At 44.2% G+C, this 24,033-nt stretch overlaps 1 protein-coding gene across 1 annotated transcript in view; it reads left to right on the top strand.

Moving 5' to 3' along the window:
• Window positions 1-23,671, top strand: part of COG4 (component of oligomeric golgi complex 4) — a 158,006-nt gene extending 134,335 nt beyond the window's left edge. The window contains exons 16-19 of the mRNA XM_033940444.1: window positions 2,598-2,681; window positions 7,906-8,007; window positions 12,101-12,229; window positions 22,663-23,671. Of these exons, the coding sequence (XP_033796335.1) occupies window positions 2,598-2,681; window positions 7,906-8,007; window positions 12,101-12,229; window positions 22,663-22,797 (450 nt within the window). The 3' untranslated portion in view covers window positions 22,798-23,671. The remainder of the gene's footprint in view (window positions 1-2,597; window positions 2,682-7,905; window positions 8,008-12,100; window positions 12,230-22,662) is intronic.
• The last annotated feature ends 362 nt before the right edge of the window (window positions 23,672-24,033 follow it).

The raw sequence follows: 24,033 nt of genomic DNA, 5'->3' as shown, positions 1-24,033 counted from the left end.
CACCACACATAGAAGAACCAGTTGTTATATGTCAGCGGCTGCTTTGAATGGGAAAAGCTTAGTTTCAGTTTATGTTCCCCCGACCTTGATAAACACGTCGGGACGGGGAATCATTCAATATAAAGCTAAGTTACTAATAAGTTCATAACTTATTTATCAATGTATTTATAAACTATTTATTGCACTGGTTCTCTAAAAAAGGAAATGAAGAGAACTTAGGGAAGTTACTGGTAACTAAAAATAAAATAGAGAAAACTTTAGGAAAGTAAATAAAAAATAGTTAAAAAGCTGTACTAGGAATAATGAAGATCCATACCGCCCTGAGTTTGTTAAACTGGGTGGAAATCTGAACTCCCTTATAGTACTATGCATTGTAGAAGGGGACGTATACAGATGGGTTAAACATTGGTTGGCAGACAGGAAGCAATGAGTTGCAGTGAAGGGCCACTACTCAGGCTGAAGAAGGGTCACGAGCGGTGTCCCGCAGGGGTCAGTACTTGGGCCGCTGCTGTTCAATGTTAATGACCTGGAAACAGGGACAAAGTGCGAAGTTATAAAATTTGTGAATGACACCAAACTCTGTAGCAGGGTCCGAACTGTAGGGGAATGTGAAGAACTGCAAAGGGATCTGACCAAGCTGGAGGAGTGGGCGAATAAATGGCAGATGAGTTCAATGCGGAGAAATGCAAAGTCATGCATATAGGGAAAAAGAACCTGATGTTCAGCTACACAATGGGGGGTTGGTACTGGGGGAAAGCAACCTTCAAAAGGATTTGGGAGTGTTGGTGGATACAACAATGAAACCGATGGCGCAATGCACAGTGGCCTCTAAGAAAGCAAACAGAATGTTGGGTATTATCAAGAAGGGTATTACATCCAGAACGAAGGAAGTTATCCTGCCGCTGTATCGGGCGATGGTGCGCCCGCATCTGGAGTACTGTGTCCAATATTGGTCACTGTACCTTAAGAAGGACATGGCGATACTTGAGAGGGTCCAGAGAAGAGCCACACGAATGATAAAGGGTATGGAAAATCTTTCATACGCTGAGAGGTTAGAGAAACTTGGGCTTTTCTCCCTGGAGAAGCGGAGACTTAGAGGAGACATGATAGAGACGTACAAGATTATGATAGGCATAGAGAGGGTGGAGAGGAACAGGTTCTTTAGCATACTGGGAACTACAAGTACAAGAGGACATCCGAAGAAATTGAAAGGGGACAGGTTTAAAACCAATGCTAGGAAATTCTTCTTCACACAGAAGGTGGTGGATACCTGGAATGCGCTTCCGGAAGGTGTAATAGGTCAGACTACATTATGGTGTTTCAAAGAGAGACTAGATAAATTCCTGAAGGATAAGGGGATTGACGGTACAGATAAAGGAGAAAGAAAGGGTATAGATAAAAAAGAAAAGGGGTTTGAAGGATATAAAGGATTAGGGAAGAACAGGTTCTAGACAAATGATTACTTTACAGGTCATGGACCTGATGGGCCGCCGCGGGAGCGGACCGCTGGACGCGATGGACCTCTGGTCTGACCCAGCGGAGGCAAATTCTTATGTTCTTAGTGCATTAACAGCTGAGTGTGAAGTTATTGTACCAGATAGACCACATAGATAAGGAATAACTTTGAGTGCAGAGTTGTAAGCCAGTTTAGACTGGTAGATAGTTGGAAAATAAAAATAATGTCCATAACCTCTACTGCTGTATGCCAGAGACTGCTGAACATGTCCATAATGGTTCATGACAGGAGTTATGTTTCAGCTTGGCCCACACAGAACTGAACTGTTACCCCATAAAATACCCTTACCTTTAAAATCTGTCCCCCTGCAACTGCCTTACCATCCTATCCCCATAAATGACCCTATGCAACTGCTCTACCCCCTGTCTGCAAACTGCCACCCCCTTAAAAACAATCTCCCTCTCAGCAACTGATCCGCCATCCTGCAATTTGCTTCCACTGTCAAAATATATGCCACCAGATACTCTGTAACTGGCCCTACCCTAAAAAACTACCTCCTGCAAACTACCCCACCGCAAAAACAAGCCCCTTGCAGCCACTGCACCATTCTTCAAACTGCCCTGCCCCCACCGAAAACAACTCCCTAGCAACTGCTCCACCATCCTCTACCACGCTCAGAAGTAATCTAAGGAAATAACTTTTTTACAGAAAGGGTGGTAGATACATGGAACAGTCTCCCGGACGAGGTGGTGGAGACAGACACTGTGTCTGAATTCAAGAATACCTGGGATAGGCATGTGGGATATCTTAGAGAGATGAAGAAATAATGGTTACTGCGATGGGCAGACTGGATGGGCCATTTGGCCTTTATCTGCCATCATGTTTCTATGTTTCTATCCTGCAATCTGCTCATACAGCTATTTCTTCCACCAAACTTCATCTGCCATGTCTCCAAAAATTCTGTCTGAATATGCTTTATGATGATCACTGACCTTTTTATTAGTTGCCTACTAGACTGACAATATTCTGTATGTATCTCTTTAAAAAAGTATGATCTTCAGAATTTTACACATGAAATCTCACCAGAGATTTATACAGAGGATTATCAATGAGCAAAAATATTTCATTTTTTTGTTTGTAGGAAGAGTTCAATGATTATGAAGCTAATGACCCCTGGGTGCAGCAGTTCATCATTAACCTGGAGCAGCTTATGGCAGAGTTCAAGGTGAGAAGGATAACAGGGGAATAGGGTTAAGTTCATTCATAGGAAAAAAATGTGAAATTATCAGCATTTGCTGACATAATATAAAATTATTGGTTGCTTTGTTATATCAGGGCCAGAGGGATAAGGTTGCTGCATTAGCAGATTAGACCAGGGGTGGGAGAATGATAGAGAAGGCAGATATGGATTGAGCCTGGGAGGAGGTGGCAATGCCCAGGACCCCAGGAGGGAGGGATAAAGGAGGATGTGTTGGCAGCCAGTCAGGCTTTGGTTGGAGGAAGCCAATATTAACAGTAGCAGGGCTGGCTCTAGTACTAGGCAGACTAGGTGTCCAGATTTTAGGAGTTGTTGGCACAGCAGGACCTGCTCCTTTTCTTCCTCTTTGACTGGGCTACCTTTCGATACTATAAAGCGGTACAATGTAAAGCTGCTGCTCACAGGCCCATAATCAAGCTCTGCTGGGTCTCATCCTCTCTGATGTTCTGTCAGAGGGAGTAGGACCCATTAGAGCTTGAGCATGTGCCTGCGCTCAACAGTTTCATGGTGTGTATACCTCTTTACAGTATTTAGGGAAGCTGAGGCAGAGATAGAGGGCATCAGCAGAGGAGGACAGAGAGCATGTCCTTTCCTGCCTAGTAGTGAGACCCAACAGATCTTGAGCATGTGACCGTGCTCAGATCCAGCAGGTTCTGCACACTGCTTTATGGTGTTTGAGTAGCCTTGGGAAAAAGTAAGGTGGTGTCAGTATGGGAGGGGAGCAAGGACCATGTGAAATGAGTGTGAAGTAAAGGGAAGATGCTTGAAAAAGTAAGGCTAAGGATGGGAAGGGGAGATGGTGGACACATTGGAGAGAGGCTAAGAAAGGAAAGGGGAGGCACTGGGCACATTTGGGAATGGGAGAAGCTAAGAAAGGGAGATCACTGGACTCTGGGCCTACCTAACCATTAGACAAGTCTAGGCAGTTGCCTGGGGTAGCAAAGAGTAGCTGTAATCAAAGCCAAATAGCTACACAAACTCAAAGAGCTATTAGTACATAATGTAACCTAGAATATTTGTGTAGTGATCTTCATTTTTGAGTTTAATTATCAAAATCTTGGAAGGCTGCAGACTGGAGACTTGAAATTTTAATTAAGGAGGGGTATAAGGCTGAAGACTTGCCTAGGGCACCCACCATCCTTGTATTGGCTCTCACTAAATTACAGGCTAGGCCCTCATCTGCCCCTGGGAGGGAGGAGATGTGAGCAGGAGTCGGCAACCTGCGGTTTGCAAGCGGCATGCAACTCTTCTCCCATGGCCCCCCAGACCTACCAGAGTACTTGGTGGTCCAGCAGGGGTGTTCTTGGCAGGAAGGAGCACAGCCACCTTCTAAAATGGCTGCCGCGACCTCTCACGGTACTACACGAAATGCTGTGAGCACCCGCAAAAGGTTGTGACAACCATTTTAGAAGGCAGCCATGAGGAGGCAGGAGCATAAGGGCTGTGTTCCTCCCATGAAGACCCACGCTGGACCACATAGTAACTCGGTAAGCCTGGGGGGGGGGGCCCTTGCCTATACATGGTGGAGTGGAGGGGGCAGGGGCATTGTAGGGTTGAGCTGCCATGAGAGGGCTATGCTCCTGCCCCGAAGATCCCCCTACTAGACCCGGTACCTTGGTAGTACCTTGGGGGGAGGAAGAATCATGGGTTAGGAAGGAAATCAAAGGGTCGGAGACTGGAGAGGGGAGAGAGCCTTGGCTAAGGGTTAGGGGAAGAGAGAGGGAGGGATGAGAGGTACAGAGACCTCTGAGGGGTTAGAGGGGAGAAAGGGGAGAAAAGCTAGACCTTGAGGAGGGAAGAGAGTAAGAGACCTGGAATATCTCAAACTCCCTTCTCTATCCATTATAGCTCATTGTAAATCTTAGGTCAAATATTTAGAATAAAATGGCTCTTTGCTTTAAAAAGATAGCCGACCCCTGACCTAGGCCATCACATATCTTTGGGCCAGCCCAAGAGCAGGATGGAGGAGGCAGCAAATCAAGCCAAAGAAAATAAATACAAATAATGCTCCTTCCCTTAGACCACAAATGTCAAACTCAAGGCCCGCGGGCTAAATCTGGCCTGCTTGGCCATTTTATGCGGCCTGCGGTGTGATGCCCCCAGTGTTATCTTCTGGCTGGCTCCCTCCTCCTCAGTGCCGCTGTGTGTACAAAGCCGTGGGCGGCGGCAGCTCCTTGCACGTCCCGCACCTTATCCAGAAGCATTCCCTCTGACGTTGCGACGTCGGAGAGAAGTTCTCCAGTTCAGATGCAGGATGCGCGAGGAGCCACCACCTGCAGCTTTATGCACACTGCGGCAGTGAGGAGGAGGTAGCTGGCATCATTTCCTCAATGTGCCCTGCAGCCTCCAGAGCTCCACTACCAACTCAAAATAACCTGACTGCTGGCTGCCAACCGCAGAACCTTCCTCCCACAGCCTAACACTGACAGCCTGTTGGGTACTTTTTTTTCTTTAACCCCACAGGATACCTTACTCTTCACAGATGTTGCAGTCACACAGATGCTCCTCCTACTCCCTAGCAAGACAACATCATCCTTAACCTCTCAAGCCCTTCCCCTACCCCACCCCCACCCCCCAGGTATGCTTTTGCAAGAAGGGGTTTTTTTGTTGTTGTTTTTTAAATGCTTGGCCTCTCAAGCCCCCTACCCCCGGGTGTACTTTTTAAAAAGGTTTTTTTTATGGCTGGAGTGCAACTGCTTGCATCCTCCCTAGTCTTTACGCTGATTATTCTGCTTATGTGGAAACAGGAAGTTGTCAAGAGTGAAGGGCTGTGGACAGAGTGCATCCTAAAACTTTTAAAAAGGTACACCGGGGGGGGGTGGGCCTTGAGAAGCCAAGGGAGATGCCAGTTTTCCAGCTGGGGAGAGAACAGGAGGCAGAAATGCAGGACCATTGATGGGGGTAGGGAGAACAAATGCTGGACCATTGGGAAGGGAGAAGAAGATATACTAGATCATTAGGCTGGGTAGGGAAGGAGAAATAGTTATGCTGGACTGCTGAAAAGGAAGGGAGAAGAAAACATGTTGGACCATTAGGGAGAAAGGGAGCATGTGGAAAGTGATCTTAAAGGGCACAGAAGCAGTCCTAGCTCTGGGTTTTGGGGACATACTTTGTTCTAAGCTAGAAGCATCCCTGCTCCAGTTCAGATTTAACCATCTTTGCCCAGTCTCCCCCTAGTGATTGTACAGTAATCAGTGTGAAAACTAGTACTAGGGGATGAGAAAGATGATGCATGAGGGGAGAGCAAGGAGAGGGAAAGGAGTGCTGGACTCAGGGCAAGGAGAGAGATAGGTGCTACATCAAGGGAAGGGCAAGCAAGGAGGGAGAGAAGTGCTGCATGTGGAGCATGGCGAAAAAAGCGTTGGACTCTGGGCAGGCATGGAGGACAAGAGGTGCTATATAGGAAGAAAGAGGAAAAGGAGGGCAAGCAAGAAGGAAGATAGGTGTTGCATGGGGGGGATAAGCAGGGAGACAGATGCTGAACTTGGGGAGGGGATGGGGAGGGAAGAAAGAGACCAGTGAAGGGATTGAGGATGAGAAGGGGGAAACTGGATGCACAAAGGTAGGGAGAGAGATACTGGATATGAGGAGTCATTGGGGAAAAGAAAAGAGGAGACACACTGTTCTGGAAGCAAGAGAAAGGAGAGACCAGCATAGAGCTGAGAAGGTGAATACAGAGAAGAGAAATGGGGGATTAGGTAGTAGGTGAAAGATAGAGAGGAAACTGCAGATAAGCGGTTTATGCTTGATTTGGGGAATTTTTTCTGGGTATTTTCTTTATAAAATATCTGCCATATTAAACGTGATTAAAATTTTTAATCTTCTTGCAGCCCTAAAAAGTATGCATACTGGGATCATTAGCCTCATTGTCAGAAATACTATGGCATTCATTTTCAAAAGAGAAAAACGTCTCAAAATTGGTACAAAGTAGCATTCATGGGAAAAGGTCCAAGTAGCAATTTTTGAAACTCTGGTTTGAGACAATTTTCTCCACAGTTCATTTAAATCTCAAGGGGGATATGTTTTGATGGACGATTTTCAGGAGGTAATGGAACAAAATAAAAACATCTAGGGCAAAAACTGGGAATTTTTTATCTTGACCTTTTTCAGTGATGAAGAAATTACTGAAAGGTGCCCTAAATGGCCAGCTGAACACTGGAGAGATTAAAGCATGACCCCCCCTCCCTCCCTCCAAAGATGTGACAATGTTAATAGGCTCTATGATAGCTTCAGATATTATGGTCATTCCTATTAGAGCAGCAAGCAGGTCCCAGAAGTAGGCTAGTGGACAGTGCAATGGACTGTAGAAAAAGGAACCCAGGGCCAAATACCACTTTAGCTAGTACACTTGTAGTGAAAATTGTGAGCCTTCAAAACCCACAAAATACCAACTGTATCTATTGTTAGGAGACAACTGCAGACCTGAGGGCTTTTATAATGGTGTACAGTTAGGTGCAATAGGTTTTTAGATGTCCCTAGTGGATTCACAATACAAAATAAGGGTGTTACAGTGGGATTTGTAGCTGAGTCCCTTTATGTGAAGTCTATCGCATTGACCATTAGCTGCCCCTCTGCTTTGTTGGGATGTTTGGCCAGTTTACTAGGAATGGTGCCACACAGCCATCCTTATGGCTTGTGATTGTGTGTTTATCCATAGGATTTTTTTCTAAATGGCACCTAAAGAAATATGTACTGAGCACAAAATTTTCTGGGAAATAGCAGTTTTTGAAAACAAAAAAAAATAGATGCTTTTACTGTTCAAAAATTGCTAAATTTAGGATGAGAATTTCAGCAAAACATCTACAATTTGACTTGGACGTCAAATCGAAAATGCCACTCCATATGTAAAATGTGTTCTGTGCATGAGCTACAATGAACACTCCTAACCCTCAAATAATTTCAGATATGCCATAGGAGAGCATCTGAATATCTGTAATGAGTGTGCAAAAGGTAAATTAGGTTTGGAATGAAGGTAGTGTTTCTAAATATATCTCATGTATGTTCTTGGATATTCTAAAAGTCTAAATGTTATTTTCCAAGGACAGACAGGTATGAGAACTACTGCCTTATTCTTAAGAAAAAGTTAACCAATATAAAAATTCCTTGCTTTTTGTCCTGCCAAATAGTTAAGTTTTGTGGTTTCAGGATTAAAGAAATAATCCCTCTTATGTTTTTTTACTCTCTCTTTCAGACTGGCTTGTCACCTGTTATCTATGATAACCTCACTAGTCTCATGACTAGTTTGATTGCTATAGAGTTGGAAAAAGTGGTTTTGAAGTCTACCTTTAGCAGGGTAAGCCAGCAGCATTTTTCTTGCTTCTCTGTCAGGAATATTACAACTTTTCTTGTTAATACAAGTAATGATACAGTAATGCAGAGCAGTCTTTTATTGGCAGCTCCAACTTTGAGTCAAGAGCTATTGAATAGCAAGTGCTACTGTTATGTCATATTTGTCTGTCAAAGTTAGATTGTAAGCTCTTCCGAGCAGGAACCATCTATAAATGTCAAAATTTACAGCGCTGCGTACACCTTTCACTGATATATTAGTGATGATTAGTAGTGCTGTTATAGACTAGTTGGGATTTCTGCGGCTCCTGGAATGCAGGGAGGGATTGAATACCCTAGTGTATTGAATCCTCCTGGGACTAGCAAAAAAGATTATCAGAGGTGAAAACCTAATCTTCTATTGTGCAGTTGCCTCTCCATGTGTACTATATCATATACTAATTTTTTGTTGCAGATATTGACATAGGCCAGGGGTAGGCAATTCTGGTCCGCGAGATTCATGTGAACAATGTGATGATTTTTTTTTTTTTCTCCCCTGCGGGTTCTAGTATTTTTATTAAGGTCAGGAAGATTTAAAGAACAGCGGCTTTGGCTCAGCTGCCATAGCTGGTGAACTGTGGGGACGTTTGCTAAAGGGGCTTCTTCTATGCATTTTCCAACAGTATGGCTGTATGTTAGTTGTTTCTCCTTTTAGGAGTATTGTTACTGTTATGATTAGCACTTCTTAGTTCTGCTTGACTATTCGGCAGACTTGGTTATATTAGGGGGAAGCACAGCTACTTGAACTACAGCCAAAAGTTTGTCTCAGTCTCCACCTGCTGGTCATGGTAGAACCTAAAGATTAGTTTTGTTTGACTGTCAAGCACATACAATAAGTGATATAGCTCGCTAGGGCAAAGTCCGCGGGAGAACCTATAACAGCTCTTTAAAGTTTAGTGCTGGTTGCACTCAGATAGGTGGCTTGTTTGGTTCCACCTTGTTTATATTGTTTCATGGGGTTTAATTAATTAATTGTCTTTGTTGCAGAGCAGAAAAGACTTGACTTGGTCATGGAGTTCCCTGTGCCCTCCTTGTTATTTCTCCTCTCTTAGGGGTGATCAACTGCTTTGCTATGAACTGAGAAGATGGGGCACTGCCCACTGACACAAGGAGGCAGAGCTGAAAAACTGTGGATGATTCCTCCTGCAAAACTTGTGGGTAGAGGTGAATAACCCACTGGTCAAGACTCATGTTCCTTTATATGGAAATAAGATTATCAAATCTTCCCTTCCTTTTGTGGCTAAAAGGTGACTTTCTTCCCTGATGTGGCTAGAGGCACACAGGTACAAAGGTAAGCTTTTTTTTCACAGCTTAACCCTGGAAGGCCCAATGGGATCAAAATGACCCCAGTTTTCATTTTTGAGTTTGTTGTGCAACAATGGCTCAAATTTATCTTTTAATATTTTATGACTTTTCATGTGTTATTGTTACAAGTTAAATACTGCAAAATGTTTTTTCTCTATCACCAGGTGGCGCTGAGCAGCAAGTTTGTCACTGAGGCCCATTGGGGTCAATTTTACCCCAATACAAAAGCTATTAATAAGCACTTACAAAAGCAACATTGTTAACATAATTACATTTCTATAATAAAAGAATAGCTAAGATTTCAAACATTTAAAAATACCCAACACGAATTCACACTGTGCGAAATAACACACCACTATTTGCAACGTGGAATACCAATAGGCAGTTTCAGGGTTTGAAACCCACTTTCGTTAGTTTCACGCACTGTTACGTAATAGATTGGGATATCGTAGAAGTAGTTATACCCACTGTAAAGTATTCTGCTGAGAAAGTGAGAAGAATACTTTTGGAAGTTGTTGAGGTCGAAAGTGATGATTCAAGTAGTTCAGCGTTGGAAGAAGACAACTATTCAGGTGACAAATTTAGTGATTTCTCTTGCTATGCTGGTGACTCTTCCAGTTCCAGTTCACAGTCTGAATTGTCATCTAGAGAAGAAGAAGCTGATCAGACAGACAAAATCCTTCTCATACAGGTCGTGGTGTTGATGTCTGTCATGGTTGAGGGAGGATTAGGGGATCAAGAGGATGAGGAAGTTCAGGTCCTCACTCAACTTTATCAACGAGAAGTCTAACCATTCCTTCATCAGATAGACTGTCTGTGTCATGGAGAGGCAAAGATGGAACTCTGTGGCAACAGCAACCAGTGAAGCCAGCAACAAGATATGCACTGAGAAATGTAGATAGTCCGTTGACAGCATTCAAATTATTTTTCAGAAGCTCTGTTACTACAGAGATCTTGAAATGGACAAATAAAGAACAATGTATTTACAAAGACGCTTGGAGAAAGGTATTGATGAAGAAGAGCTGCACAGTTTCTTAGGAATTTGAATGACTACGATACTTGAACAAATTTAATAACACAAATAATGAAAATCAACAATTTTTTTTATAATGTTTGCATTTCTGCTTACTTCTATCAAATTAAAGCAGGGCTTGAATTACCGTATTTTCACGTAGATAACGCGCACCCGTGTAAAACGCGCACACGGGTATAGCGCGCGGGAAACACAAATTTATGTAAAGAAATTTTTATATACCGCGCTCACGGGTATACCGCGCATACCGCCCCGACTCTCCTCTGGCTGCCCCGACTCTCCTCTGGCTGCCCCGACTATCCTTTCACCCGCCCCGACTTTCCATTCACTGCCTCGACTCTCCTCTGGCCACCCAGACTCTACTCTCGGCCACCCCGACTCTCCTCTCCCCCTTGAAGTCCTGTCCCCACCCTGAAAGCCTGATGCCCCCCCCCCCCGACGCCCGATTCATCATCCGGAAGGACCGCTCGCACCCCCACCCCGATGGACCGCTCGCACTCCCACCCTAAGAACCGCTCGCACCCCCACAGCCTCCCCCCCTCCCCCATGGAGAAGCTGTCTACCTTGTTTCCAGATTCCAGTGAGCCCAGCTGCTTCCTCTGCCGGCGGTCCTGCCCCTTCTCTGAGCACTGCGCTACACTGCTTCCTCTTCCGGCGGTCCCGCCCTTTCTCTGATGTCAGAGAAAGGGCAGGACCGCCGGAAGAGGAAGCAGCGCAGCAGGGCTCAGAGAAGGGGCAGGACCTCCAGCAGAGGAAGCAGCTGGGCTCACTGGAATCTGGAAACAAGGTAGACAGCTTCTCCATGGGGGAGGGGGGGAGGCTGTGGGGGTGCGAGCGGTTCTTCGGGTGGGAGTGCGAGCGGTCCATCGGGGTGGTAGTGCGAGCAGTGGGGGTGCGAGCGGTCCTTCTGGATGATGAATCGGGCGTCGGGCGGGATGGGAACTATGTAAAAAAAAATTTATATACCGCGCTCACGCGTATACCGCGCAAGGTTATGCACGATTTGTAAAAACACGTATAACGCGCGCGTTATATGCGTGAAAATACGGTAATTTTGACTCATGTTTCCTCGAATTATAGTCACTATAATCATATACATACATTTAAAAGTCATATTAATAACAAAACTACTAATAAAGTATGGATATAGCATGTGGGGTCAAAATGACCCCAGTAGGACTCAGGGGTTGCAAAAATTTCCGGACCTTCCAGAGTTAAACCTCATATGATAGCTCTGGGAGCTGTTTTCCTTTTGTTTTACTTGTAAGTGCTTTGTGCACTATAGGGAAGATAGTATTCCTTTGTGAATCTTTTACTTCTAGAGTCTTTTCTCTTTGCTAAAACAACTTTTAATTGGTTATATCCATAATTTTTTTTTTTTTTTTTTTTTAGTATCTACTTTAGAGTAGTTAGAGGGATTATGTAGAAATGTTTTCAATGCCAGTTATTGTTTTAATTATGTAAATTTATTTACAATTTCTTTTCCTCATGTATTCTCTCTTATGGGGGCTATAGAAGGTTTGGGGCAATAATGTTTCTTCATTATATGGTTTAGTTGGAATTTTAATGTAAATCCTGATCTTTTCTTGATTTGCTTATTGTAAGTATGTGTTGAAAAATGTAAATAAAATATTAAGGTAACATGTTTGAAAGAGGTGGAGAAAAAGCATAGAATGGCAATAGTTGTAAGAATTTCTAAATTATAGGCCTTGCTATTTTTCAGCTTGGTGGCTTGCAGTTTGATAAGGAGCTGAGGTCTCTGGTTGCCTACCTCACCACTGTGACTACCTGGACTATTCGTGACAAGTTTGCTCGCCTCTCACAGATGGCAACTATTCTCAACCTTGAAAGAGTATGGGGTGCTCTTTTCTGTTTCTCTAGTGACTACACATTCAAATTCAATGCATTAGCTAACCTTCTATCTTGGTTTGAAGGATATATGAGGGATCTTCAAAAAGTTTCTGCACTTTTATTTTATAAAACACTTTTTATTAAATATCTCAAAAATAAATTACATCACTTTTCCACTTTATCACCCTGTTTTGTAATATATTTTTCCCATGACATTTTACCAACTAAACTAAACCTTGGGTTTGTATACCGCACCATCTCCATAGTTGTGGAGCTCGGCACGGTTTACAGGAATTGTAATGAGAAAGGAACTCCATGGAAGGACTAGATGAAGATCAGAGGGGAGAAGAATGTTAGAGGGCTAGGATGTCAGGGGGGAGTGTTAGGTTTTGGAGAAGAGCCACTTCTTCTGCCCCAACAATTTCCTGCAAAAATATGAAGGTTCAGAAACTTTTTGATGAACCCTCATATTATGGTGGTAGTGAGTTCAGAATAGATATCTGGCCATAAGTGAGTTCAGAATAGATACCTGGGTCATAAGCAAATGTGGAGCACAGATCACAGGGATTTTTTTATATTCAAATAATTTTTATTGAGCTGTTGAAAACATCCAAACAAAGCTTAACCGATTCACATGTTACAGGTCAGATTATCAAAAATCCAAAAACTTCTCAACCACTCCTATTCCGCCTGGTCCCCCTCTTCAAAAATTCAAACATGCAAATATCGAACAACTATTTAAAGCATAAAGTCCCAAGGCATTCAGCCATTTAATATACGATTGTGAGCAACAGTGGTCATTGTTGTCCAAAATGGTTCCCATGTAGTCTGAAAGCACACTCCACATTGGGATAAGAATTCAAATATTTTTTTCCTCTTCCAGGCCACAACGGAGGGCATTTGAGTATGCCATATTTGCCTGGAAGGAGCATCAGTGTCCAGCCACTTAATCAGAATGCACTTAAAGGCCACCAGTGTAGACTAAGATAAGTACCCGCTCCCCTCTTCATAGAATTATAGGATGGTAGCAGACCAAACATTATAGAAGGATCAGGGTGAATCTTGACCCTCTAAATAGTCCCATTAAATTCAAAAACTACTGTCCATAAAACTGCTATAAGAGCAAATGTCCCAGACTGGCATCTACATGTCCACACTTAGGACAAGTAGAATCTGCTCTTAACTTCATGATAAAGGCTCTCCAGGGAGACACATACAACCTAAGTAAAATCTTATATTGTATTTCCTAGAAGTACATTTAAATAGTTAAGAAATGTAGTCTCTTAATTGCAGTAAGAATGATGTCCTCTGGGAGTGTGCAACCCAAATCTCCAGACTAGGTACCCTGGAGCTGTAAGTAGTCAATTGGTATAGTCTCATCCTTCAAGTACTGTGATGGAATCTTAAGGTTACTTTCATTTGCAAACACAATGTATATGCTATGGATTTTAATTCTTGATAATCAGAGTTAAGATCAACCGGTGATAATTTCTGAATATAATGATGAATTTGGAGATAGGCACACACACATCCCCCTGGGACAGGTTAAATTCGTCCCTAAGGGAGGAAAAGGAACTGGGCAACTCTTTCTCTGTTGCCAATTGAAAGAGAAATATTATTCCCTTAAGATCCCAAGTTAATAGCATTGCACTATCATAACCTGGAAGAAAATTACCATTATATCATATGGGCAAAAACGGGGATACATTGGTGTTGATCTTAAGAAATTTGCAAACCCATTACTAAACCCGTCATAAGGGCTTATATAATATATAGTTTCCTACTGCAGAATTGAAGGTACTGCACGTAAACGGACACTAAAATGCTCTCTCTTAAACAAGGATGATTCAAGATTTGTGTTTGTAAAAATCCACAGTACCCCTAAACCAGTTATTAATATGCCTCATGCCACAACTTAAATACATATATATCTCCATATTCATATAATAGACCCAAACACCAGAGACTTATGTAAGGTAAGTTTCTAACTTAATACGGAGAAAAGACCTCAGTGTTTTCCAGGAGTACTCCCGGGAAACTTCTATGACAAGGATATAGTTGCCTTAGAGAAACACATCCTTGGTCATAGAAAAACTCCGTTTTAAAGATAAATAAGTTTGTCTGAGCTGAATCTTATGTAAAGCATTATGGGTTATTTCATGGTTGATACTTCATGTGATATGCAATTTATTATGTTCCTTTGATGATTGATATTGCGCGTTTGACATGCTATACTGCACCTTTGTATTAGTTTCTACCTTGTTCTATTTCTGTACTTTATTTGAAAACCGAATAAAACTTATTGAACTTAAAAAGATAAATAAGTTAAATAAATAACAGTTCAGAAAAATTTTTCTGAACTGAATTGTTATAATTCATTATAATTTGAAGTAAAAGTCCATAAAGAAATGTTTATCACTAATAAATAAGAACATAAGAACATAAGCAGTGCTTCCGCCGGGTCAGACCATAGGTCCATCCTGCCCGGCAGTCCGCTCCCGCGGCAGCCCAAACAGGTCACGACCTGTCTGAATCACCAGAAGGGGCTCCATTGCCACCTTGGTTTCTCATTGAAGTCCTATCTTCCCATCGTAGTCCTAACCCTCCGGTCTTGCACATGCACGACCTGTTGGGTTTCTATACTTATTACCTGGTTAGCTTTCTATACTTGTGTTACATCCCAGCTCCTCCCTCAGTATCCCACGATCCCTTTATCCCTCAGGAATCCGTCCAATCCCTGTTTGAATCCCTGTACCGTACTCTGCCTGATCACTTCCTCCAGTAGCGCATTCCAAGTGTCCACGACCCTTTGGGTGAAAAAAAACTTCCTTGCATTTGTTTTGAACCTATCTCCCTTCAGTTTCTCCGAATGCCCCCTCGTACTTGTTGTCCCCTTCAGTCTGAAGAATCTGTTCCTATCCACCCTCTCTATGCCCCTCATGATCTTGAAGGTCTCTATCATATCTCCTCTGAGCCTCCTTTTTTCCAGAGAGAAGAGCCCCAGCCTATCCAACCTCTCGGCGTATGGGCAGTGTTCCAGCCCTTTTACAAGTTTCGTTGCTCTCCTTTGGACTCTCTCAAGTACCGCCATGTCCTTCTTGAGGTGTGGCGACCAATACTGAACGCAGTATTCCAGATGTGGACGCACCATCGCTCGATACAATGGCATGATGACTTCCCGCGTCCTGGTTGTTATGCCCCTCTTTATGATGCCCAGCATCCTGTTGGCTTTTTTCGAGGCTGCTGCGCACTGTGCAGATGGCTTCAGTGATGCATCCACCAGCACACCCAAGTCTCTCTCAAGTCTGCTGTCTCCCAACAATGCCCCCCCCAATTTGTAGTTGAACAACGGGTTCTTTTTCCCTATATGCATGACCTTGCATTTTTCCACGTTAAAGCGCATTTGCCATTTGTTTGCCCAGTCTTCCAGCTTCTCCAGGTCCCTTTGCAGGTCCTCACACTCCTCCCTGGACCTAACTCTACCGCACAGTTTGGTATCGTCTGCAAATTTTATAACCTCGCACTTTGCCTCCTTTTCCAGGTCATTGATAAATATGTTGAAGAGTAACGGCCCCAGCACCGATCCCTGTGGCACACCGCTCGTGACTCCCCGCCAGTCAGAATATTGGCCCTTCACTCCGACCCTCTGCAGTCTACCCGACAACCAGTGCTTGATCCATCTGTGCACATCCCCTCCCACCCCGTGGTTCCACAGCTTCCTAAGCAGCCTTTCATGTGGCACCTTGTCGAAAGCCTTTTGAAAATCGAGGTAAATGATGTCTATGGGTTCCCCATTGTCCACCCGACTGCTTATTCCCTCAAAGAAGTACAGAAGGTTCGTTAGGCTTGACCTTCCCTTACAGAATCCGTGCTGGCTTGTTCTCAGTAGGCCATTCCTCTCGATGTGCTCGCAAATGCCGTCCTTGATCATAGCTTCCACCATCTTCCCTATAATTGAAGTCAGGCTCACCGGCCTGTAGTTTCCGGGGTCACCCCTCGATCCCTTCTTGAAGATAGGTGTGACATTCGCCAATTTCCAGTCCTCTGGTACCTCACCAGTTTTCAAGGATAGGTTGCAAACATGCTGGATTGTGCCCGCTATTTCTTGTCTTAGTTCCTTCAGAACCCTTGGGTGGATCCCGTCCGGGCCCGGTGATTTACCGCATTTTAACCTGTCTATCTGTTTGAGGACATCCTCCTTACTTACCTCTATGTGCTCCAATTTTTCGGCCTGTTCCCCACTCATGAGCTCCTCTGAGTCCGGTATATTAGATGTGTCTTCGCTCGTGAAAACCGACGAGAAGAACGTGTTCAACCTCTCAGCTACCTCTTTATCCTCTTTAATCACTCCTTTCCTATCCCCATCGTCCAACGGCCCCACCTCCTCTCTCGCTGGTCGCTTCCCCTTTACGTAACTGAAGAATGCCTTGAAGTTTTTCGCCTTCCTGGCCAGCCCCTCTTCGTATTCCCCTTTCGCTTTTCTAACCTCTTGGTGGCATTCCTTTTGGCATTTCCTGTGCGCCTGGTGATTTTCCTCCGTTGGGTCCTTTTTCCATCTCCAGAAGGATACTTTTTTGTCATTTATTGCCCTCTTTACTTCAGTTGACATCCAAACTGGGTCCTTTGATCGCTTGTTCTTGCAGCCTTTCCTGAAACTGGGGACGTACATTCTTTGTGCTTCCTGCAGGGTCCAGGCGCTTCCCACAGTCTCCATCCTAAAGATGTTTCTGAGCTTCCTCCCCACCATTTCCCTCATAGCAACATAGTTCCCTTTCTTGAAGTTGAGCGCAGTTGTTGCGGTCCTCCTTACTATGGGTGTCCCCCTTTCTAATGTGAATCTGATCGCGTTGTGATCACTGTTGCCTAGTGGTCCTCCCACTTCTACCTCTCTTGCAGGCCCCCCTAATCCGTTTAGGATGAGGTCAAGAGTAGCACCCCCTCGCATCGGTTCTTTGACTAGTTGCTCCATGAAGCAGTCCCTCACAGCTTCTACAAATCCTGTTTCCTTAGTGCAGTTGGAGTGACCCGTACTCCAGTCTATTCCCGGGTAGTTGAAGTCCCCCATCACTGTTACACTTCCAGTCCTGCATTCCTGTCTCAATTCCGCTTCCAAGTCATGTCCGACTCCTTCTGGCGTACCAGGTGGGCGATAGTACAGCCCCAGTTTTATGCCTGCACCCTTGTTTCCCGGCAATTTGACCCATAGTGATTCCAGCCCCTCTGCCTTCGTTGCCATATCCATCCCGACCGAGTGGATAGAGTCCTTTATATATAGTGCTATGCCTCCCCCCTTCTTGTGGATCCTGTCCCTCCTGTAGAGCTTGTACCCCGGCAGCGCCACATCCCATTGATTTTCCTCTGTCCACCAGGTTTCTGCAATTCCAATTATATCTAGGTCCTCCCCCTTGGCCACGACTTCTAGTTCACCCATCTTGGCCATGAGGCTTCTTGCATTTGCGTATAAGCACCGCAGGTCCCGTAGGTCCCGTCGTTTTTCCTCCACCTCTGCATTTACCTGGGCCGCCTGCCCTTGGATTTCGGGCAGTTCTCCCGTTCCCTGTGCTTCTGCTTTGCCCTCAGCCTTTACCCTCTTAGCTTTCAGCTTCCCCACATTCCCGCCACCCCACTTCCCCGCTTTTCCTCTGGGTTTTCTAGCCCTACCGGCCCCCTCCTGGGCTATCATCCCTTGAGCCTCTGTTTGATCCCCCTCGCCTTGTGGTACCTCTATATTGCCCTCAGCTTTCGCCCTCGTGCCACCCAGTCCCCCTGTGTCTCCATGCCCCTTAGTCTTCTCCCAGCAAGCTCCCTTTACCTGATGTTTCCCTCGCTGTCTGATCATAAGATCCTCCGGTCCCTCTGCTTCCTCCCTGCAGTCAGCCCGTTCAGCATCTGTTCTGGATACTGTTGTCCGAAGCGTCAACATCAGATCAGCTGTCGGCTTTCCCCCTCTCCTCAGTTTAAAGCCCTCTCGATCTCCTTCCTCACATTGGCTGCCAGTAGTCTAGTTCCCGCTGTACTTAGGTGCAGGCCGTCCCGCCGGTAGAGCTTGCTCTTTCCCCAGAAGGACGTCCAGTTCCTCACAAAGTGGAAGCCCTCCTCCTGGCACCATCTCCTCAACCATGCATTCACAGCCTGGAGGTCTGCCTGCCTCTTTGCATCTGCTCTCGGTACAGGCAGGATCTCCGAGAATGCTATCCTCCGTGTGCTCCGCTTCAGCTTTCGTCCCAGGACCCTGAACTGGTCAGTCAGTGTGGCCATGCTGAAGTTCCTCCGGCTCACATCATTCGTTCCGACGTGGATTATTACCGCAGTCTCCTCTTGTCTCTGCTCTGTCCAGGATCCTCTCGATCCTATCAGTGATGTCTCGTGTCTTGGCCCCTGGGAGACAAGTCACTAGCCGGTCCTCCCTTCCTCCAGCTACATGACTGTCTACCTCTCTCAAGATCGAGTCTCCCACCACAATAGCAGACTTCCCTTTCCTCAGCAACCTCCTCTGCCTCAGGTCCGTGTCCTTGGTGTAGTGCGGTGTCTCTCCCTCGGGGTCCCGGTGAGTCGCGGTCTCCTCCTCTTGCGTGGTTCCTCCGCTAGGTCCTTCCCCGGTGTCGCCTTGTGGATCCTGGGTCTCGTCTGCCGACATCCGTCTGTGCAGCTGCTGGTCCCGTTCCTCCACCTTCCTATAGGCCTCCTCGATGAATCTCTCGAGGTCTCTCACCTGGTCCACAATGGGGCCTGCTCCGTCTGTGTTCTGGGTTGACCAGCTCGTCTCCTCTGTGGTGCGCAGTCCCTCCAGTCCCTCCAGTTCCTGGACCCTGACCCTCAATCTGCCGACCTCCATCCTCAGGCTTTCCAGTTCCTGACACCGACTGCATATGTACTCCCGCCTTCCCAAGGGGAGGTAGTCATACATATTGCACTCTGTGCAGTATACCGGAAAGTACCTCTGGGATCCTGGGTCCTCCATCGCTCTCGTAAAGTGCTGGTGTGCTCCTGCTGATTGGAGCCTGTTATTTTGTTAGCTTCAGAATCCAACTGTCGTCACTGCAGGCGCTTCACAAAGGCGCGCCGAACGGCTGAGCGCCGTTGGCGCTGTGCTCTTTTAAATGTTCCCTTTTGGTCAGGGAGGGGGGCGAAGCAGGGCTCCCATGCTGCCTCTCTTCGGGAACAATCTGGATACGCTGTCTCCCGCTGGTGGCCTGAAAGGGGACCCGGCTGGCTGCTGTGCTCTTTTAGATGTTCCCTTTCGGTCAGGGAGAGGGGCGAAGCAGGGCTCCCACGCTGCCTCTCTTCGGGAACAATCTGGATACGCTGTCTCCCGCTGAATCCTATTGGCTGAAAACTTGGCTGAATCCTATTGAAAATTCATGCTGCCACATAACAATTCATGTCACCACTCAATTCATGGAAAAATTCATCCAAAGTGTTTTTTACTAATGAGTACTTAGCTGAATCTTGTTGAAAGTTTGTGCTGCCACACAATAGTTCATATCACCACTCGACAGAGCTCCATTTTGACACTTTCATCAGGAGCGGAAATTAAAGTGCCAGTGCAATAAACCGCCAGAAGAATAATGTTCTGGCAGGGCAGCAGGAACTACTTAAATGTGTCAGTGCAATCCTCCGTAGTGTGGTGGAATCAAACCTACACTTCGGGGTAAGTAAAAAATAATGGTGTCTCAGGAGTTTAAAAACGCCCTGGAGCCCTGCGAGAACAGCGCACATTATTGACTTAATGATGTCAGAATGTAAATCGCCAAAGCGATAAAAAAATAGTAAGGAAGGACAATGAGAATGAAAAGGAAAAAAGAAAAAAAGGAGGACAGTTATGAGATTAATAAGATTCCATACTGACCACCGTATTTTGGTTAAATCAATTGCACAAAATTGGACTAAATGATGTATAGAGCAGTTCTTATTTAGACTTATGGTCTGGTGCTGGTCATCTATGAGTTACTGCCCGAGCCCACAGCTCCTCGTTTGTATGTAATGGGCCCATAGTGATGTCCATTATTTCAATTTTTCTTTAATAGTTAATTTTTAGTTAAGTCCAAACATTCTCCCCAAGGGATTAGGAGTGTTAGCCAATTATAGATTGGATAAATATCTATGTGGCATAACTATGCATGAGTCAAGTCTCCCTCAGTTGAAAGGAGAATCCAGAGTGAAAGGGCGTAGAATGAGGTTAGGAGGTGATATGCTCAGGAGTAATCTAAGGAAATTCTTTTTTACAGAAATGGTGGTAAATGCATGGAATAGTCTCCCAGTAGAGGTGGTGGAGACAAAGGCTGTGTCTGAATTTATGAAAGTGTGGGGCAGGCATGTGGGATCTCTTATGGAGAAGAAGAGTTTGTGGATGGGCAGTCTGGTGGGCAATTTGGCCTTTATTTGCCATCAAGTTTCTATGATATGACTTCTGAAACTCTGCTGTCCTTGCAAGGAGACAGCACAAAGAAATTCCAGTGGCATTGAATGCCATAGATAGGTACAGAAGCGGAAAAAAAAAAAAAAAAGCAGAATTAAGTGAAGAGGTTAATCTCACTAAGTGAACTGAAGGTAGATATAATTGATGACTAATGGAACGCAAGTTTCTGACTGGTCTGTATGGGATCAAAAGATTAGCTAAATACTCTGGCAGCCCTGTCTGTAATGCTTTGAAAGTGAGAGTCAAAATTTTATGCATTAATCTTGATTTTTTCGGAAGCCAATGAAAATCTTTCAGAAGCAGAGTGATGTGGTCATATCTACGGACATTTAGTAATACCCTAATGGCAGTATTTTGAATAGTCTGCAATTTTTTGAGAGCTATTTTTGGGAGACCAGTATAAATAATATTGCAATAATCCAAATTTGAGATAACCAAAGTGTGTATTAAAGACTCACATGTAAATGTTTTTTCTCCTTTTCCTCCCTGGTACGCCTCTCCTTCTATTAGAGGTCCAAGGAAGAACCTTAGGATAATTGCTAATGTGTGTTTCCTTTTCTTTCAGTTACTAATTGGCTCTGTATTGCTTGAAGAAGTGTATACTTGTGAGATTTTATTTTAAAATTTCATTTAAAAAAATAAAAACAGTATCTTCCAGTATCTTCCTCTGTCACAATTTGGTATTTGTTTGAAACAATGGCCCTTAATTAACAAGGGGGTATGACTCTTGCGGAGATCTGGTAGATAGAATCAGTCTGTCTGGGACCCTTCATTCTACTTAAGCACCTGTCATTATCATATCTTTTAAAAGTTCAGGACTTTGCAGAAAACTCCCAAACATTTGGCTTAAGACATGTAGTTTGGCAGGAGCCATTCAGTCTATCTGCAGATGTTGGGTCAGATTGTTCAATATAATATCCCAGAATCCATTGCTTGCACTCTGGATATGCCAGCACACAGTAATGTAATGCTGACACCACCTATTCCCCTTGCCTTGCTATTTGCAGAGCTGCCTCACAAACAGACCACCTCTCACATCCACACAGCAATTTCTTTCTGTAAACTTGAGCTGTGTTTTATTTATTTGATTTTAGCTTGTACTTTTCAGTAGTATGTTAAGGTTACATTCAGGTGACTTATTTCCCTGTCCTCCAAGGGCTTACTATCTAATTGTATATCTGAGGCAATAGATGATTAAGTGACTTGCCCAAAATCCCAAGGAGCAGCGGCAGGATTTAAACTTAGGGCTCCTTTTACGAAGCCGCGTTAGCGGTTTAACACGCGTAATAGCGCACGCTAATTTGCCGGCCGCACTAGCCGCTACCGCCTCTTCTTGAGCAAGTGGTAGTTTTTTGGCTAGCGCAGGGGTTAGCGCACGCTAAAAAGGTGCGTGCGATAAAGCCGCTAACATGGCTTCGTAAAAGGAGCCCCTAGTGTTTGTTGGTTGTCAGTCCAGTGCTCTAACCGCTAGTCTTTCACTGCAGGGGCAAATATAGTCATTTAGGGTTGGAACTGCTTACATAGCACTGGCATCTATGTGAGTCTTTTGTCCTGAGTACTCTGGACTATTGCAATATTGTGCATCTGGCAGTCACCAAAAAAACCTGACTTGACTTTGATTAATACAGAATACAGCTGATTTTTAAATAAATAAAAAAAATCGAACCACATAATGCCTTATTACAGGGAGCTGCATTGGCTCCCAATGGAAGCTAGAGTGCAGTTCAATTTTGGTTGCCTGTGTTAAAGTAATATCTGGTTTGGCTCCAGCCTATTTATGTGATCAGTTTATTTTATTTAGGAAATTTTTGAAAGATTGAAAATGTATTTCATCCTGTGTTGTAGCAGTATTTTACTTTTGTTAAACCGCATAGATCTGAAGAGTAATGCAATATACAAATGTTATGTTATGTAAAGCTTGAGCAGTCATTAATGAAATTCTTGAGGGTTTTTCAAGTTCTCATATTTTGTGCAGTTCCTCCCTATGTGCTCAAAACTAATTTATCTCCTTGCAGGTGACGGAAATTCTTGATTACTGGGGTCCAAATTCAGGCCCGTTGACTTGGCGCCTCACTCCTGCAGAGGTTCGGCAGGTTCTTGCACTACGAATGGACTTCCGCAGCGAGGATATCAAGAGGCTCCGCCTATAGGTGGCAGATGGTCAATGGGAGGCAAATCTCTGTACAGATGTACACTGTACTAGTAAAGTTATCCTACCTGTTTTCTGCCCTGACTTACCAGCATGAGAACAGAGAGGTCTGGAGTACAGAACCCAGAACCAAAATTCCTTCATTGCAACTGGATAAGTGATATGAAAGTGGAAATTTGGCTGGTCATTTGGGAAAGGTGAAGGAGTTGAGCCATCTGAAGAGCCAGCAACTGCATTCTCTATATAGCAGGACATTGTCACAAAATGTCATTGTTCTCGTCTTCTCAGTAGTTACATATATTAGCTGATTCATAGGACATTTATCTCCTGTGTGTTTATTCTGGATTCTGACAGTTCCAGCTGTGAGTCCCAAGATCGTCTTCTTTCTGGAGTTTGGTTGGTTTCAGGGTTCAAGGCATAATTGTTAATAGTAATGTTATAGTATATTCATGATGTGATCAACTGCAAAACACGGCAAGTAGCACTTTATAAGTCTGTGTCATGTCCTGGACATTTTTCCATTTAATCTCCATGTAGAAGTACTAGAAGTAGAAAACCAGACTGTTGCATTCAAAAAGCCTCCTACTTGTGCAAAACAACTATTTCCTAAAGCAGTTTGGAAAGAACATTATTAATATTAGAACCAAATAGTCATAGGTACTAAGATACTGTTGAACATACTAATATGAGAGAATCCCTTTATCTATTTGTAATATATACCAAACAGCTGCTGTTCAAGGTAGCTTGATTTATGTGGTACTGACAGATTTGTGAGATCAGCTATGTCACAGGTGTAAGAGCTGAGCTAGAGCAGCAAAACGTAAAACCTTGTCTTCACGCTGGTGTAGCAGTGAATATAAAAGTCTTTTACCCACTTTCACTTGTAAATGTCCTTCAAAAAGCTAGCTGATGTTTCAGCTTGAAGCAGTAGCATTTATTAATAGTTCTTGTTATGTTTTCAGGATACTTGTGAATATGCATGCAAGATTTACATATATGTCTGTTATATGCAAATTTCTCAGCAGGAATAGTGTGTAAACCTGAACTGTTTGCAGTTCTTGTGGACAAGATTAACAAGCACTGGTTTAGAACATGCTTAATATGACTGATTTCACTGGCCACAGATGCAACTTTGAAGATGAATCTGTGCATCCAGATATAAAGGAACAACTTGCTGTACTATTATGATGGTGGACATAAGTTGGAATGAGAGAAAACAAGAAGAAAGGAAAAGACA

Source organism: Geotrypetes seraphini, chromosome 4 (assembly GCF_902459505.1).
Source record: "Geotrypetes seraphini chromosome 4, aGeoSer1.1, whole genome shotgun sequence".
NCBI lineage: Eukaryota > Metazoa > Chordata > Amphibia > Gymnophiona > Dermophiidae > Geotrypetes > Geotrypetes seraphini.
Note: the sequence above shows the minus strand (reverse complement) of the source record. Positions and strands in the feature narration are given on the sequence as shown.